The 16,440-nt window shown below is 49.4% G+C and overlaps 1 protein-coding gene across 1 annotated transcript in view; it reads left to right on the forward strand.

Annotated features, from left to right (window-relative positions):
* DOC2B (double C2 domain beta) overlaps positions 1–16,440 on the forward strand; it is a 125,160-nt gene that overhangs the window by 22,986 nt on the left and 85,734 nt on the right. The window contains exon 2 of the mRNA XM_077836864.1: positions 6,540–6,619. Within this exon, the coding sequence (XP_077692990.1) occupies positions 6,540–6,619 (80 nt within the window). The remainder of the gene's footprint in view (positions 1–6,539; positions 6,620–16,440) is intronic.

Genomic DNA, 16,440 nt, shown 5'->3' on the forward strand with positions numbered 1-16,440 from the left:
CAACCAGGGACGTATTGTTACCTGGTGCGTGGCAGGGATGGGGCAGGCCAGTGAGCCAAGTCTGTGGCAGTCTTCTCTAGCTTAAGGGGTAGAGACTTGTGTGTTTGGAGCAGAAGAAGCTGGGTTGTAATCCTGGCTCCCCAGGAGAGTGCGTGGCTTATTCAGTAGCTGCATCTGTTGCATGCAGCAGATGGATGCGCTGTGTGAAATTCTTTAGCTTACGTTCTGCAGTCTAGACAGTCGTAAAGATACTTGTGGCTTTGAAATCGATGAGGCTATCAGGTTAGCTGGAATTCTGTGGAGACACAAGCTCCGATTCCAGCAGCGCTGGCTCAGCCCTTCATCCTTCCACAGGAGATGAAGTGAGCACGCTGCAAACAGTGTGTGTGGCCTTTGGAGGGGACCTTGCAGAGTGAGGTCCTTTCATTCGAGGTCACCCCAGAGGTGGCTGCATTTCAATGTTAGTGACTCTGGGGTGCCTTTGTGGGCACAGTAAGCTGTAATTACTATTACACCTGAACAGTTCTTAGGCTCAGTGGCCAGGCAGTGAACTGTACCAAGGGGATGGTGGTTGTGCAGTGGGCATGCACAATTACTTTGTTGCGCTAATTGTTCTCAGTTCTTGCTGTTTTGGCAAGCCGAACTACACACAAGCCCTCACTTCACCTTGCCCCAGTTGCATCAGGAAGGAGTAAAAGATACTGGTGTCCAGGAAGGATGTACATGAAACTTAGCAGCAGTTGTGGGGGAAAAGCCTCCATGTAGGAGACTCGTACTTAGCACACAAGGTACAGAGAGAGGTAGACTTTCCGTCTTAGCATGAGAGTCAGGAGTCTGGGGAACAAGGAGGATCTTGGGGGTGACAGTGGATAGACTTTTTTTAAAGAATTTGGGACCAAATTCTTTGCTGGTGTAAACTGAAATCAGTGGAGCTACATCAGCCAGCAGAGAGCTTGACCCATGAACTGTTATATTTGCTGATGAAGTTGGCTTGACAATCAAGTAAAGAAACAGAGAGGGGGACGGGTCAGTGTTCATGCTGGTAGCTGGAGGGAACGAAGCCTACAACCTGCCTGAAAAAGGGCATGAGAATGCAACTGTTTCCAAAGAGAATGAACAAGAGCCAGACAAAATTGCTGGCCCTCCATAAACAAGCGTCTGGGTGACCCTGTGTAAACAAAGCACGGGTGTTCTCTCAAAGATTACAGGCTCAGCTCCCCTGAAAAGCAGGCTGTGAGCAACCAGCTTGGGGGATCAAACCTGCATCTCCCATGTGGCACTACAGAGCAGTGCAGCTAAGCCAGGCCATCTGGCTCTGACTTGTTTTAAAGAAGCAGCGGTGTAAATAATACCAAGGCAATCACCCTCTACAATTTCCATAGGTGCTGAAATCCGGATGGCATCCTCCTGCTCATCCGGCTGGAGCGCTGAATGGAACGCAGATTTCCTTTGTGCCCTCAGACCCGCCTAGACTCCAAACCAAGGCACCACACAGAGTCAGAGTTTAAAAAGCAACAACAGCGCAGGATGTTATTCTGTTCCCATTAAAGCCTATTCACCATTTTCCCCGTCTCATCATTATTATTGCTGGTGTTCAAATGCTTTCCTCCGACTGTTTATGCTAAAACCAGTTAAATTTAGCAAGTCAGTTTCCCCTTGTTTTTAATCTTTTCCCTGCATTCAGCTATGGCCCAATCCAAAGCTGCTTGAAGTCAATAAAGGTCTTTTCACTGATATCACAGAGAGAGCGCAACCCCTGTCGCAGAACATCCTTGGTGCTGTGTCTGGAAAATCCACTCCTTAGCTAGTAAGGCAGTCACCAGCTCTTTAACACGAGTCTTCTAAACTCCTGGGTGATCCCAGGCTAAGCTGATGGGACGGATAGTTAGGAAAAACATCTTGTAAACTGATTGAGTCTGATCTGAGAGGGACTGAATATGGGACCTCATGGTGCTGTTTATGTGGTGATACTGTGCTCTGAATGTCTGTTTCCTCTTGGTGAGACGAGTCGATGGGTGGTGCTGTTAGGCTGAGTAGTAGAAGGTGGCAATGTGGTCTAGTTTTACAGCCTGAGTCTGGGAGTCAGAACTGGGAGACTTGAGTTGTAATCCCAGCTCTGACACAGGCTCAATGTGCGACCTGGGACAAGTCATTTAACTTCTCGGTGCCTGTTCTGTAAAATGTGGATCGTAAGGTGTGAATTCTAATGTGCCTCTGTTTAAACCATCTGCGATGGCTTGATAGGTCAAAGGTAAGTACACAGCACAGTGTTTAAAGCATACCTGTTCTTAGCCCCACATTGTGTGGCTCCTCCTCAGTGCTTACCTTGCTTGGAAGGGGACTGTCATGGGGCACCTGCCCCTCTAAGGGCCAGGGCACCTGGGGCGAGCCAGCCCGGTTCAATTATCAGACCCAGAACTGAGAAGGGGTTAGGTCAGGCCAACAGGAGCTGCGGGGGCGGTGCTTGTGGTGGTCGCGGGCAGTGTATGGAGACTTGCTGTCCTCCTCCCCACAAGGGGTGTGCAGAGATGTGCCAGCAGCAACTGGCCACAGATGTTTCTGGGAGCGGCATGGGGCCACAGCATGCAGGCAGCCTGCCTGAGCCCTGCTATGCCACTGGCTGGGAGCCGCCTGTGGTAAGCTCCTCCCAGCCAGAGCCTGCACCTCGCACCCGTCCCGCACCCCAAGCACCTGCCCCAGCCCAAAGCCCCCTCCTGCACCCAAACTCCCTCCCAGACCTCGCACCCCTCCATTAATATAGTAGAAATGTGTGGCCCGTGACGACTTACCAGAATTTGTGGAGTGGCTCCCCCTGCAAAAATTCTTGCCCACCCCTGGCTTAGGTGATCCGTATAAAGGGATGAGAGAACTCAGTTGAAGGGGGACATGCTGGAGGTTTGCTTCTGTGGCTGGCCCTGGAGCAGATAGGGGTGCACAGGGCAAGGTCTCTGAGCCCCTGTAGCTTGTGGGGGTATGGGGATAGCTGTGTTGAGTGTTTTGAATTTATAGACCATGGAGGGCCTGAAAGAGACTTGGGTTGAGGGAGGCAGGCCAGGAGGAGCTTTACAGGAACTAGAAGGGTACAGAGATTCAAGTGCATCTTATGCCTAGGAGGTTTGTATGGCAGGAGCACTCTGAAAACTCACCTTGGGGTAGTTATTTATTCTAGTGATGGGCCAAAATCAGAACGGTTCATCCAAACCCTCACAGCTTAGAGATGTGGATAAATGACATCCAGATCCCAGGAACTCCAGTCTGGATTTTGTGGAACAAAACTTGCTCTGAACAGATTTGGGGAGAAAATTACCCCCCACTCGCTGTACCATAATTATCCATTTGCTGCCCAGAAAGCTGTGGGACACTTTTCCCCATGACAAACCTCAGAAAGTGAGAGAAACTAGACTCGGGTGATGGGCGCACGAGGGGTTCATAGATAGCTAGACTGATGGAGGAGATTAGGTTAGACTGGATGAAATAGAGCACAGAGCATTTGGGAAACCTTGGAGAGCTCTGGCTGTTCTGAGCTCTCAGACTCTTGGATGCTTACCCAGGCCTCTTGGCTCTGCAGAATTAAACTGGAAACCGTGGTGTTTGGGTTGGAACCTGGGAACTCGGCGGCACAGAAATGCTGAGCAATGTTACCCCTGATCTTGCTGTGTTCAGGGAAGCTTTCCCAGGTGCCTGGCTTCATTCAGACCTGGGCCCTCGTCTGCACACTAGGACTACACTGGGGCTGGTGTGCCTGAGCAGCCTTAACCCCAGAGGATTGGCTACAGGTCGCCTCAGCCTCTGGGAATCCTCGAGTGGTGTGAAGCCACCATAGTTACTCTTAGGGCCCTCCCTCCCTTCCACTGGCACAGGGTGGCTGGGAAACGGGAGTGAGACCAGGGCATCCTTATCCTCTGGCTGTCAGAACAGCTCCTTAGGGCTGTAAGCAACGTGGTTACCCATTGGCTGCTCTAATTTATGCTGGAAACTGGCCCAGCTCTCAGGTGGCCTCAGGACTGGGGGTAGGGGGATGTGCAAAGTGGGGTTTAGCTTACATGCACATATGTACGCAGGTGCACAGGCATACATGAACTTGTGCTGAGAGCTGCTTGGCTGCATTAAGGGGCCTTACTGAAGTCCCTGGAGCTGCAGCTGCTCATGCCTGTTCTGGATTTTACCTATCACCTGCGTTGTCCTTGGGAGCCAGTAATCGATGATCCAAGAGCCACACCCTGCAAACCTCAACACATGAAAGCTGCATGATATGTGCTGTCTAGAGACAGGCCTGGAACAGAACCTCTCCCTAAAGACTGGGAGATCTCGGACCTGCTGTGCCCCACTAGTACTTCAGAGAAGGAGAGGGCTTTGGATTGCATGACTGAGAAGCCAGGAGATTTTCCGTTTATCAACACCGCTGGGCATTTGCTGCCCTTGCTGGTTCCTAATGCCACTTGTGGTTGATAAAATGGGGATCAGTGGTCAAACAGCACCCTTAATGCAGCTAAGGCCTCTTGTGCAGGCCTGATCCCTGAGGGTATGTCTATGCTGCATCTGGAGGTGAGCTTCCTGGCTCAGATCTACAGACTAGTGCTGGCAGAGCTTGCGTTAGCTTGCTAAAAATGGCTGTGTAAATGTTGTGGCTTGGGCTGGAGCCAAGCCCGGGGAGATGAGCCACAATGTCTGCATAGCTATTTTTAGTATGCTAGCGCGAGCCCTGCTAGCACAAGGCTATGGCCCCGGGCTGGGTGGCTTGCTGCCAGATGCAGTGTAGACAAACCCTTCGTGATTTTCTTTTCATGGGCCCCAGCGATGGCAAACCCAGCTGGAAAAAGAGCAGCATTAGGAGGTGGCTGGCAAGAATGAGTTTGTTGGAGTAGATGAGGCCAGCGAGGTTGCAAGGGGAGGGGGAAGTGAGAGTAGGATCGGGCCCCCCTCAAAGGAAGCCGCTGTCATGGGTGTTAGTTTGCACCCATCTGCTACACCGACTGTTGAAGCTGCTGTGCAGCCAAGGTTATTCTGGGTTTCACTCGTTATTCTGGGTGATCGCAGATGGCAGCTCTGCGGTTCTATCAGCTTGTCTCCCATTTTCTCAGCTGCAAGGAATGCTTGGGGCCAAACAAGGCAAGCAAATTCCCATAGCTGTGGGTCAGTTGCAAACTGCCAGCCCTCGCGATGCAATGGTAAAGCACATCTTTCTTTCCCTGAGGGTGGAAGGGTGTGCTTGCTAGCCCACTGACTCCCAAAGGTCGGGAACGATTGTTTGTTGTTGTATTGTGTGTTCACTACCTGCCCTGCACTGTAATATTCAGGCACCTTGACCTAAATTGAAAGTGCATCCAGTGTCCCGTCAAGGGCTGGAGCCAGTTCCCGCGGCACTTGCTCAACGCTCGCAGGAACAGCAAGAGTGTCATGGTCTGGGAGGTGCCTGGCAATCAGCGGCCAGGGGGATTTTGTCTGCAGTTCCCGCTTTGGCCACTAAAGTCTGCTTGTCAAGCAGGGGGCTGTGGTAGCTGCTGCCTGCAGTCTCTGTTTGCTCTGAGCAGGGCACCCTCCAGTAGTGAGAGCACGGCGGAGCTGCCCCCTGACACTGAGCTCAGCAGCAGCTGCCCTTTCTCTCCATTACACTGCAGTAAGTTGGGGGGATCCCAGCAGGGTGCCTACCCTGTTTGCCTCCTGCACAGAAGCCTCCCCTTGGTGGGAGTGGGGCTGGGGTAAATCTGGAACATGGGATTTGGGGGGGCAGTGGAGCTGGCTCCTTGTTGGAACCTGGGAGGAAGGCAGGGTGTGGGGTACAGCTGAAGCCTGCCAAGGAGTGGGATTGTAGGGTGGCTGGACCCTGCCAAGGTTGGGTGTGAAAGAGGTGGGGGCTGTTGGGGCGGGGGAGTGAGGAGTAGGATCGGGGTGGTAGGAGCTGAAGGCTGCCAGGGGTGGGTGGAATCAAATGGGTGGAGAATTAGCAGTTACATTATGTTAGCCAAATTCAGCCATGGCACAGGTGGGCGGAGCTCCCATTACGATGGAGGGGTGCTATGCCCGCTTGGTGTGGGTTGAACTTGTGCCATAATACACAGTGTTACAGGAGAGAAGGATCGGGACTTATTCCCAGTTCAGCAGGGGTGACCAGCCGTCCTGCAAGGGAGATGGCTTTATGAGACTGGGAGCTCAGTTTCCTAGACCCAGCTGAGGATGTCCATGGCCTAGGGCGTGGGTGGCTGAAAGCATCAGTGTCTTAAGTGTGATTGTATGTGCTAGTGTCCGACCTGGTTCCAATGGGAGTTTCGTGAATTGCTCCTTGGAGTTGTACGTGTCTGGTCCGATTGTCAAAAGTGCTGAGCACCCACCATGAGTTCAGCGGCACCTGGGATTGGTCAGCACCTCTGACAATCAGGCCCTGACTTTGCAGGCTATTTTACACCAGGCTTGTAGCGGAATCTTTTGCATCTCCCTGGGTCCCTTTCCCCAGCAGTCCTCCACTTTAGTCCCCTTTAGTGAGAGTAAAAACAGCATTTGCTGGGCAGCTCACATTAACAAGGTTCTTTTGTCTTTTTCAGCTACGCTGGGAACACTAGATTTCAGTTTGCTGTACGACCAAGAAAACAATGCTCTCCACTGCACAATCAATAAAGCCAAGGTATGTCTCAATGCTAGTCTACAAGCAGCAAGAATTAAATATGCATAGATCTAATGACCTCTACTCTGGCTCCTATCTGTTACGGAGACAGTGACTCGTGGATCTGTAATAAGCAATAGGCTGCGATGCTCTGTGAATTTCCATTGCACGGGCTGCAGCTAAATCCCTGGAGTTCTAGGTTCTCTCTTTTGAAGTATTTGCTAAAATTAAAATGCAATGTGGGAGTGGTGCAGGGGCTGAACATGCTGTGGCATTCATGGGAGAGTGGGTGGTTAGATGGCTGGTCTCCCTCCAATCTCCAGGGCAGCACTGAGGGGTTTCATATCCGAGTTGAAGGGAGAAAGGAGCGGGGAGGATGAGTAGCTATCCCTTGCCTTGATCTATCACTGTCTCTCTATCTTGCTTTCCTTTACCCTCATCTCCCTCTCTTTTTTCTTCTGGCCTCATCTCAACTCGTTCCTTTTCCTGCTTCCCTCCTCCTCTTTCTGTTTGTGTTTTTGATGCTCCTGTATATCTTTTCTTTCCTTTGCCCCCTGGTCTATGAAAGATTTCTATGGGTTTGACTCTCATCCCATAGCATTTGCTGATGTTAATCACCCCACTGGCCAATGGCCCTCTGCTGATTCAGCCCTTCAGGAGGTAGGACTCCTTGACAAGCAGTGATATGTCCAATGGTGCTGACTTGGCAGAGAAAAAGATCAGTGGACTCCTGAAAGCTGATGTTCAGGTTGTTCCTGCTGGGACATGTGATGCCTTTGGCCAGGTATCCCATAGAACCCAGTTCATGGGTAGGTGCTCATTGACCCTTTCTGTACTGTACAGCACCTCAGCTGAGTTGAGAGGCATTGAGCTGCCACGATCCCACTATGGTAGACACAAGCTATGCTACTGGCAAGCCCAGGGAATGTGCAATTCAGAAGTAGGGGGGAGTAGGTGGAGATCTCATGGTAGATGGGATCTAGTGTATCCTATGCGAACAACAAATCCGGTTGCTTAAACTTTTGATTTGTCTGTTTTCAGAGGTAGGAAGTGCTGTTGGCATAGTCACTGGTCCTGTTCTTAGTCTGAATTTGCCTTCACAATCCTATCTAACCCCTGGCCTCTTTCAAAAGATTCCTCATATGATGGAGTGGCTTGAGTTAAAACCTCTTAGCTCAAATCTTGAGACAGTTCATGGCCAACTAGAGTAGCTAGGCCATCGGTATTGACAGCAACGTTGCCCTGCTTAGCATCATGCAACCAGGCCCAGATTCTCAGCTGGTGTAAATTGACATCCATGGAGAGAGACCCATTTAGGCCATCTGACCCCTAGGCACCTGGATTTTCCTGTGGTGTGTGAAGAAGCTGTGAAATGGCAGTGTACAGATATGAGCACGAGCAGGGATGGTTTGGTGATTAGGCCACTAGATGGGTTCAGTTCCATTGCAGTGAAACCCCTACTGTTCTCATGTGCAAGTAACTGGAGGAGGAGGGTAGGTGTCTTTGCAGGTTCAGAATTCCCACCCGAGGATCCTAACAGTGGCTCTGGTATTCTAGTCACCACTTGTGCCAGCCCATGCAGCCCTTCCCCAGCTACCCGCCCTCTGGCTTTGTTGTTCTTGTTGTGGCATTTTCAGAGAGAGATTGATGGCCATTTGTTTTTAATGGTTTTTAAACTAGCGCATCGAGGAGATGGTTAGAGCTATTTATACCAAAAAAAAAAAAGAGAGAGAGAGAGAGAGAGCTAGAGAGAGACCAATCCAACATTATGATTATTTACTTGACGCTGTGACCGGCTGTCAGTTTTTAAACGGCTCTGTTAAATGCTGCTAATCATTGCCACAAAGCACTCTGCCTCTGCGCCTTTGCTGTCAGGGTAATTGAAGCGATTAGGTTTTTATGCTCATTTTGGAGCAGAAACTGCCTACTTAGGGCCTGATTCTGTTCCTGCCGAAGTTGATGAGAAAGGCGATCAGTAGGTTTTGTGAGAGGACTGTGATAGCCAAGCCTAGAGCAGTGCAATAAATAATCCAGTAAAGACGACGGTGACAAGCTGGCTAGGGGTATGCCACCAAAGATGGTGGCTGGGATAAGTGAAATTGTTGCCTTCTCTCTACTGTTCCATTTAACTCCTGGGGGTCAGTGTCTGCAGGCAAACTAGGGCTCAGTTGTGATCACAGTAGGGATGAATTTGGCCTCCTACTGGGTGCCATTGGTCAGTACATTGTCAGCATATTAGTTAAACTGCCTGCGCCAGAGCAGGGGGCCATTTCAAACAGCTGGCAGCCTAGAAAGAGCATCTCGAGAGAGGATAGATTTTTTCCGTATTGCAGCTGATTGCTGCTCTGTAGAGTGGAGGAGAATGTTGTTTATGATTTCCTGGCTGCCTCCTTTGATTGAAGGTGATGAGATTTTCACAGATGGAGGGAGTTAATCCCTGCTGTGAGGAGCACAAGGTCTGAAAGGGGACAGTGCCAGAGTGCTAACTTCCTAGTACAAGCAGCTCTTGGGCATCCATTGCAAGTTGAATCTGCCTCGTGGTTGCCAAAAGGAATGAGTTAATCTCCCAGGAGTAAGTGGCGAAGTGGGACTGAAAATAATGGGAATTGTTTTATAATATTCTCCCCACCCAAGCCTGATAAGGTTTTTATTTATTTATATGTACTTTATGGTCATGGGCCAGAACCTCATTGTTCTTGGAGCTGTACAGATGGAACAAAAAGATGGTCTCTGCCCCAAAGAGCTTACAGTCTTAAGCAGGATGTCTTCTGGCTGACAAGGATCTAGGATAGCAGGACCTCATTTAAGGTGTGAATCTGGCAGGGTTGTCCCTGGTAATCTGGGCTATCCAGAGAACAGCCACCCTGCTATCTACCTATGGTATGCGTCCCATCCTTTGCTAGTCACCCAGCCTTACCTCTCAAACAGCTGCAGTGAAATCAAGTAGCTTCCAGTATTCCTAACAAGTTGCCTCCCAAATTTTGCTTGATCCATTGTATGTGGTGCAGTGCTACATTTGTTCTGTCAGCTTTAAGTCAAAATGACAAGAAAATACAGATTCCTGAAGCCCTGAGGAGGTAGATTTTAACCCTAAGAAACACTGGAAAGGAAAAGGTCTTAATTTCATCCTGCAGGTGGATATTCTATGAACGTGTTGCTTCAGCACCGTGCATAGTGGAGCAGTGCTGTGTCTTTCTGGACAAAGGCGACGATCCGCCCTGTGCACAGAACATGCCCAGATATTGTACCCGCTATGCCATCTCCAGCTCTAAAATCAGTTTTCCCCTCAACGTGATAGGCATCAGAATTACTGCCTCCCTCCTTAAAGAAACCTCCTCTTAAACTCTGGGTCGGAAGATGTCCTGTCGTCTAATCAATATCCCGTTTTTGATCCTCCAACACCTTTTTTTTAATATGAATGTGTAACATACAAGATGTTATTTGTCCCCCCTCCCCCCACAGCGTACATGCTTGAGGCAGGGAAAAAAGAGAATGCGGTTGAATGAATCTCTGTGCTGTGTGAGTCAGGTGGCTGAATGGAAAGCATGGAGCTGCATTCCTATAGCTATAGAGAGGTGTAGCTGTAGAGGCAGAGTTCGGGGTGGTATTATAGATCAATAAGAGAAATGAATGGTGGGATTTCTTTTCCTGTCCTCCTAGCCATAGTGAGTGAATTTAAAATGCTGACGCTCAAGCAGTCCTCATTGTCAGGCTGCTCCGTTGGTTTATTTAGAGAGCTGTGCTGAGGAGGATATTTATAATTGGGTTTGTAGTGGGAGGAAGACAAGGAGGAAGGAGACCTCAAGGCAGAGAGTGATATATACTGTTGGTGAGACTGAAGGAGAAGTTGACACAATTTGCAGGTATGGGAGAGGGGAACCCATTCCTGTTCCAGAACGAAGCCATCTGGTAAGGCCAGAACTTATTACCCGCCTGCTCAGTCTCTTTCAGCTCGTTCTGACAGCAGCCATTGCACTCTTTTACTATTTCCTTTAGTGGCCATGGTTGGGTTTTCTTTAGTTTTTCCTCTTCTTGATGCTGCTGCCCAGGCCTTATTCACCTGATCAGTGCAAAATGAGGCAGACCCAGCACACAGCTGGGCGTTGAAGGGGTAAAGACAGACACACGTGAAGCCCGAAGTTACCAGCTATGAGGACTGATTTGTCTGTAGAGCTCATCCCATATCCCCTGCTCGTGTCAATTGGCACAGCTTCATTGGAATCGGTGGGCTCAGATCCCCAACTTGTGTAAGTCAGCACGGCTCCGTTGGAGCCAGTGAGCCAGATTCGCAGCTGGTGTGAACTGATGTCGCTCCCATGTGGCGTTTCAGCGCAACCATAATACAGACAAAGAAGACTAAACCCTCAGGTGCGTCTGTGAAACAAGCCCAAACTCCAGGCCATTTGAGGTGCCCCTATTGTTTGGAAGTGCCACAGCCATCCTGCCTGGCGAGGCAGCTGGAAGAGACCCAACTGCAAAAGGCAGGCCTTGTCTACAGGTGGAAATTGACTGGAATAGCCACTACAGAGTCATGTCCTGTGTGAACACTCTCCTTCCTGAATAGCTGTAGCTGTTTAGATTCACCCCCTGCCTTATTCTGGAATCAGTTCTCCATGTGGACAAATCCACAGCGAAAACAAAAGGGTTCATTGTCATTGGCCGCGGAGAAGAGCAGTTGTGTCTGTGACCAGCCAAGAGTGGCACAGCATTTGCCATTCCCCGCCTGCTGTCAAGCTGCCAGGACCTTAGATGGGCTCTTTGATGACTGAACAGGGCCTGTTAAGTCTGGAAAGTGCTTTTGATCTTACCACCAGTCTCTCCACAAGACTCAACTCCCTGTACCAAATTAAGCCCATCCCAAATGACAGAGGGTTTGTTTTTCCTAGCCTGTCTTGGATCTGAAACAGAGGGGTTTGCTTCCCCCAACTGATCTTGTGGAACCGTTAGCTGGGCAAAAAGGGATTCAGAGCCATTTTAATTTATGCTGAAGGCTGTATAAAAGTATGGGCCCCCTTGAATTTTTCCTATTTCTTTGGCTCTTGGCAGCTCTTGGGTACCAGCAAGGACCCTTGTTTACACACAAAGGGAGACGCACACAAAGCTGCCCTTCCATTTTCCCTGCATTGAGCACTCTTCGGTTTCTGAGCTCATTGTACAATAATAAAGGAGAGTGAAACATGAATGAACCTATTAAAATATGCTTCAGGAAAGGGGCAGTGTGCAGTGGGGCAGGACATAATGCACCCAACCAATTTCCTGTGGCTGGAACTTTCCTATCAAATGCATCAAATTACCTGCAGTCTGGGGCTCCCGAGAAGCCAAGTTTCAATAACTCTACTGGTCTGGAGCTGCTGCAGCTGCTCTTGGCATCCCACCTGAGGGGGGTGGGCCTGGGGTCTCACCTGAGGGAGCTCCCTTCGAGAGATGAAACCTTGAAGCTGCCATTTTGCCCCTCTGGTTGATCCTGTGTGTTTGGGCTAGTGAGGGGCAAGAGGTTCACTCTGAATAAGCACCCCAATATCCAAATGCTGATTGACAGCTGATCCAAACTGCACAGAGTACCATGGTCTGGGCTGACATTTTCTTGAGAACCAGCTGTCCAGGGACTTTGAAAAGCCCCAAGTGTCTGGGTGGGTTGGTCAGTGATCTCCTGGGAGGAGCCTTTCCTATGTAGCCTGATGCTTCTGTTTCCAGCCCGTTACTCCTGTAGCTGGGTCAGTAATAGCTTTGACTCATTTCCAGATAACTAGCCGTATCCTCCTGCTCCCTTAGAGTGGATTCATGCTTCCCCCTTCCACACCCTCCTTTGCTCTCTGCATGCACGACACTGGGTTCTTAGGAAGTGAGACTGAAGCAGTAGTCAGAACACCAGGATTAACAGGAGGGTTGGGGGAGGTGCCATCCTTTGGCCTCTGTGCAGGGAAGGCGTCCTGCTGTGGGTTGCCTGAAAGGATTCAGGTGTTGTGGGTGACGTGTAAGCTCTGTGGGCAGGGATTGTCTCTTTGTTCTGTCCCCTTTAATACAGGAGGCCTAGTGCCATCCTGTGAAATTCAGGCTTGGGGCGGGAGGGGGGGTGCTTTGGCAGGGAAGGTCCAGTAACTATACAGGCAGTGAAAGAGGCCAGATCCCCAGCCGTAGAAGGGCTCCCACTCCCAGTGCCTCCATTCATGGACCCAGGGAGGAATGATGGTCTTTCCCAATGGCTATAGCTGGGGAGATGTCCCAGTGAATTGCAGATACCCTGCTGGGCATCCTGGGACGACTCCCAGGCATAAGCACTGCTCCACCAGGGTAAGTGTTGCAGATTCTCCTCTCCTATTATTCTCCTCCCTCCCTTGCTATGCTGTGGGGAGCTCCTGTTCTGATTAACATGAGGGATGCCCGTGCGTCCTTATTTGTACTGCAGTCGCTGCCGGCAGCCTCAGTCAAGATTGGGGCCCTGTTGCGTTTGGTGCTGTACAGCACTGTGAATGGTGGGAACAGGCCTCTTGATCCTGGAAAATCACTTTAAAACTCAGCCTGTTTGTGCCATGACATTCAAACGTTACTGTTCTGTTTATTTCTATCCTTCTCTCACTCTCTCCACTTTTCTGTTTTATTTGTTGTGCCATCCATCCACCCTCATTTCATCTATTGGCTGGGGAAAGCTGCCAAAACTCACTCACAGAAAGGTAAGGGTCAGGACCCCCATCTCCCAGATGTAGCTTTTATGTAGATGCAGAGATGTAGAACTAGATGTAGACCTAGAGCTGGTTTCAGAGTAACAGCCGTGTTAGTCTGTATTCGCAAAAAGAAAAGGAGTACTTGTGGCACCTTAGAGACTAACCAATTGATTTGAGCATGAGCTTTCGTGAGCTACAGCTCACTTCATCGGATGCATGCTGTGGAAACTGCAGAAGACATTATATACACAGAGACCATGAGCTGCACCCAGAGCCTTGCTAATCCAGTTGAAAGGTGTGAGTGGTATTCGGTAATGAATTGCTCTGATAGCATTACAAATGCAGTTTGCTGGATTGACCCAGTGTGACTGTGTGTAGATATTGGGAGAATATTCACGTTAAAGCTTGGCTTGGATAAAGCTAATGGAAAGGAGCATTCTCTTGACTGCCAAAGCTGCTGAAGCCTATTACAGGCTCCTGTCTGTGGCACTGATACGTATACGCTAGTCTTCCTGCACAGAGAGGGAGGGAGGGAGGCTGAGTATTAGCTGTGCTGAGATGTACAGGGTTAACAAACACATGCTGCACTTGGTAACAGTTAAGGCTGCAGCAGGACTCACCCCATTCTTCCCAAGCCTTTAAGTCCTGGAAGTAAGTGGTTACGTGGCAAGACTCTTGCATTCTTGGCACCTTCCAAGAGCCTGCAGTGCTGTCAAGTATGAATTCCAGCATGCCCTCAGGCTTCTATTTCCATCTCCAGTGCATATCCAAAAGCAGTGTGTACCCCCAGCATCATTCAACTCACATCCCAGTGACCTCACTGCTTTTACATCCGCTATCTCAATACATCGTCAGCACAGCTGACTGTCATACTCCATGCATTTGGGAGGTGCTGAGGTCACTGGTAAAGGTTTTGCCTTCAAGTGTGATCAAATCTAGACAGATTGTGAGAGAATTGGGGGCAGGGGAGGAACGGGTAAGTCGATAAGGAGGGAACCATTTGGATGATTTGTGTTTGTACAGCGCCTGGCATCTGGGCACTACCGCAATACAAATGAATAGTAATACCACCTTTGGCCAGGGAGATTGTTGGGACAACTCCATGTATGTCCATTGGCATCAATGGAGGCTCCACCAGGGACGAGTCTAGTTTGTTGTCTCTCCAGCACGACACATCCTTGAGGCTACATCTCTGCTTTTACAGTCAGCATTTAGAAGCCTTCAGTATTTCATCCGCTCTTGGAACATGTCCCACCCCCTCTTAGATAAAAACTCCTTCCCCTTTGATCTGCTCCTGCTATTGTCTATTTATTTTGATCTTCTGCTGTTTTATATCTGTTTATGAGTATACTGAGTCCTGATAACTGCTCCTCGCTGGGGCTAGGAGGTCCTGGCCTGCATTTACTGCAGGTTGAATCAAATAACGTGAGATGTATTGAATCCTATTGCTGGCAGTTCTTTCCTCTGCAGCCTTTGTCCATTGAACTCATTGGAAGGTTAGGCCATTCAGCCAGCACAGTGCACGTGTTCTGTGGTACATTTCCTGGTACAGGTTAGGGGGTTTGCTTTGTTATTATTTATTGACAGCGGGACCATCAGGATGCTCGGTGCTTTCCAGGCATTCAAGAAAAGGCACTACTGATTTCCAGGGGTTCCCAATGTAAACGTGCCGTGAGTTAGATAAATGGGAGGTTTGGGCAAGTGGAGAGGTGGAGGAAGGGTTTTCTGGGAGTTAGGCAGGACTAGGGCATGCTTAGATGCTAAGAGTCCTGAAGCTGCTTAATTTACAGTGGAAGCTCGGCAGGGTCCTTCATGGGTTCTGAATTGTGGGAGTGCGCAGGTGGCTTAAAGTCTTCCCATTCCATCCCTTCCACCAGCTCAGGACGCGAGTAACTGTGAATCAGGCCTGTTGTGTTCTCAGTCATACAGAATGTGCCTCTCGGGAGGCAGCTCTGGCTGAACTAAGAGTCTCTCTTCCTCCATGCTCCACCCCTGCCTTCTGGCCTGTATCTTGGGCAAGTCACTTCTTCTGCGGGCGGCTCAGTTTCTCCATCTGCAAAGTGAGATTCATAACGATACCAACTGGTCTTTGCAAAAGCAACTTGAGACAGAAGGCTGAAAAGTGCCGCTTGGAGGCCAAGCGTCATTGTTATTGGCAATTAGATGGTAAAAACGCTCAACTCTTATACAGAGCCTTCCAACTCGAGAGCTCTGTTTGTTTTGCATAGAACAGTCAAGTGTCACTGTCCCCATTATACAGGCAGGAGAAGTAAAGGACAGAGGGGGAAGTGACTCATCTGTAGGAGCTACTGGAAATAGATAACCGGGCACTGCTTGAGCATTTTAAAAAACAAAATAAATAAAAAGCGCTTTTGAGTGGTATCGTTTCCCAAAATGGCCTGTGGGCTAGATGGAATTTACTAGAGCGTGGGGCGGGGAGGTTGAGCAGAAAGTGAAATGAAAACCCGATAAACACTGCCGTTCCATCTGGCATTGCTCTCCCTGATGCCCCAATCCTGCAGGAAGCGCCACTCTGCCGCATGCAACCCCCACTGACTGAAGCGGGCCTCACGGGACCATACAAGCTTTCGCCAAGCTCTTTTCCTCCAGAAGTTCCAGTTCAGTGAGCTGGCCTCTGCACAGACCAGTCTCTCCTTAGTGTCTATAAATAAGACAAATGTTTAGAATGCGCCAGGTAACGAAGCCCCCTCCTTTCCCCGCACTCTGCAGACGGTGGTTTTTACTGTTGGAACTCAATTTGTGCCCACGTGGCAGGTGGAGAGGGATGGAGAGCAGTGTCCTGCAGACTCTTCTGGGCAAGTCAGGACACACAGCAACTTCTGGGCTCTGCTTGGCAAGAATTGAGTCACTATGGTTTCATCAGCAGGGGTTTGTTTTTTTTCTTTTTTTCCTCTATTAGATTAAAAAGTTGCCAGAATGAATTAGAGAGTTGACTTCAGCAGGTTGTGCTTTGTATTGAGAGCACAGTTATGAATAGTTTATAAAGGATTAATAAATGATTAATAGTTAATCAGCTGACATAGAATCCAAGAGTCTAAACATCTAGAATACCTTCTACAGATGTCTTCCAGCCAGCTGGAATACAGACTGTTCAGGTCTGTAACATGCTTGTAATGTCTAGCATCCGATGAAGTGAGCTGTAGCTCACGAAAGCTCATG

The sequence above is a fragment of the Eretmochelys imbricata genome, chromosome 17, assembly GCF_965152235.1.
Source record: "Eretmochelys imbricata isolate rEreImb1 chromosome 17, rEreImb1.hap1, whole genome shotgun sequence".
NCBI classification, from domain to species: domain Eukaryota; kingdom Metazoa; phylum Chordata; order Testudines; family Cheloniidae; genus Eretmochelys; species Eretmochelys imbricata.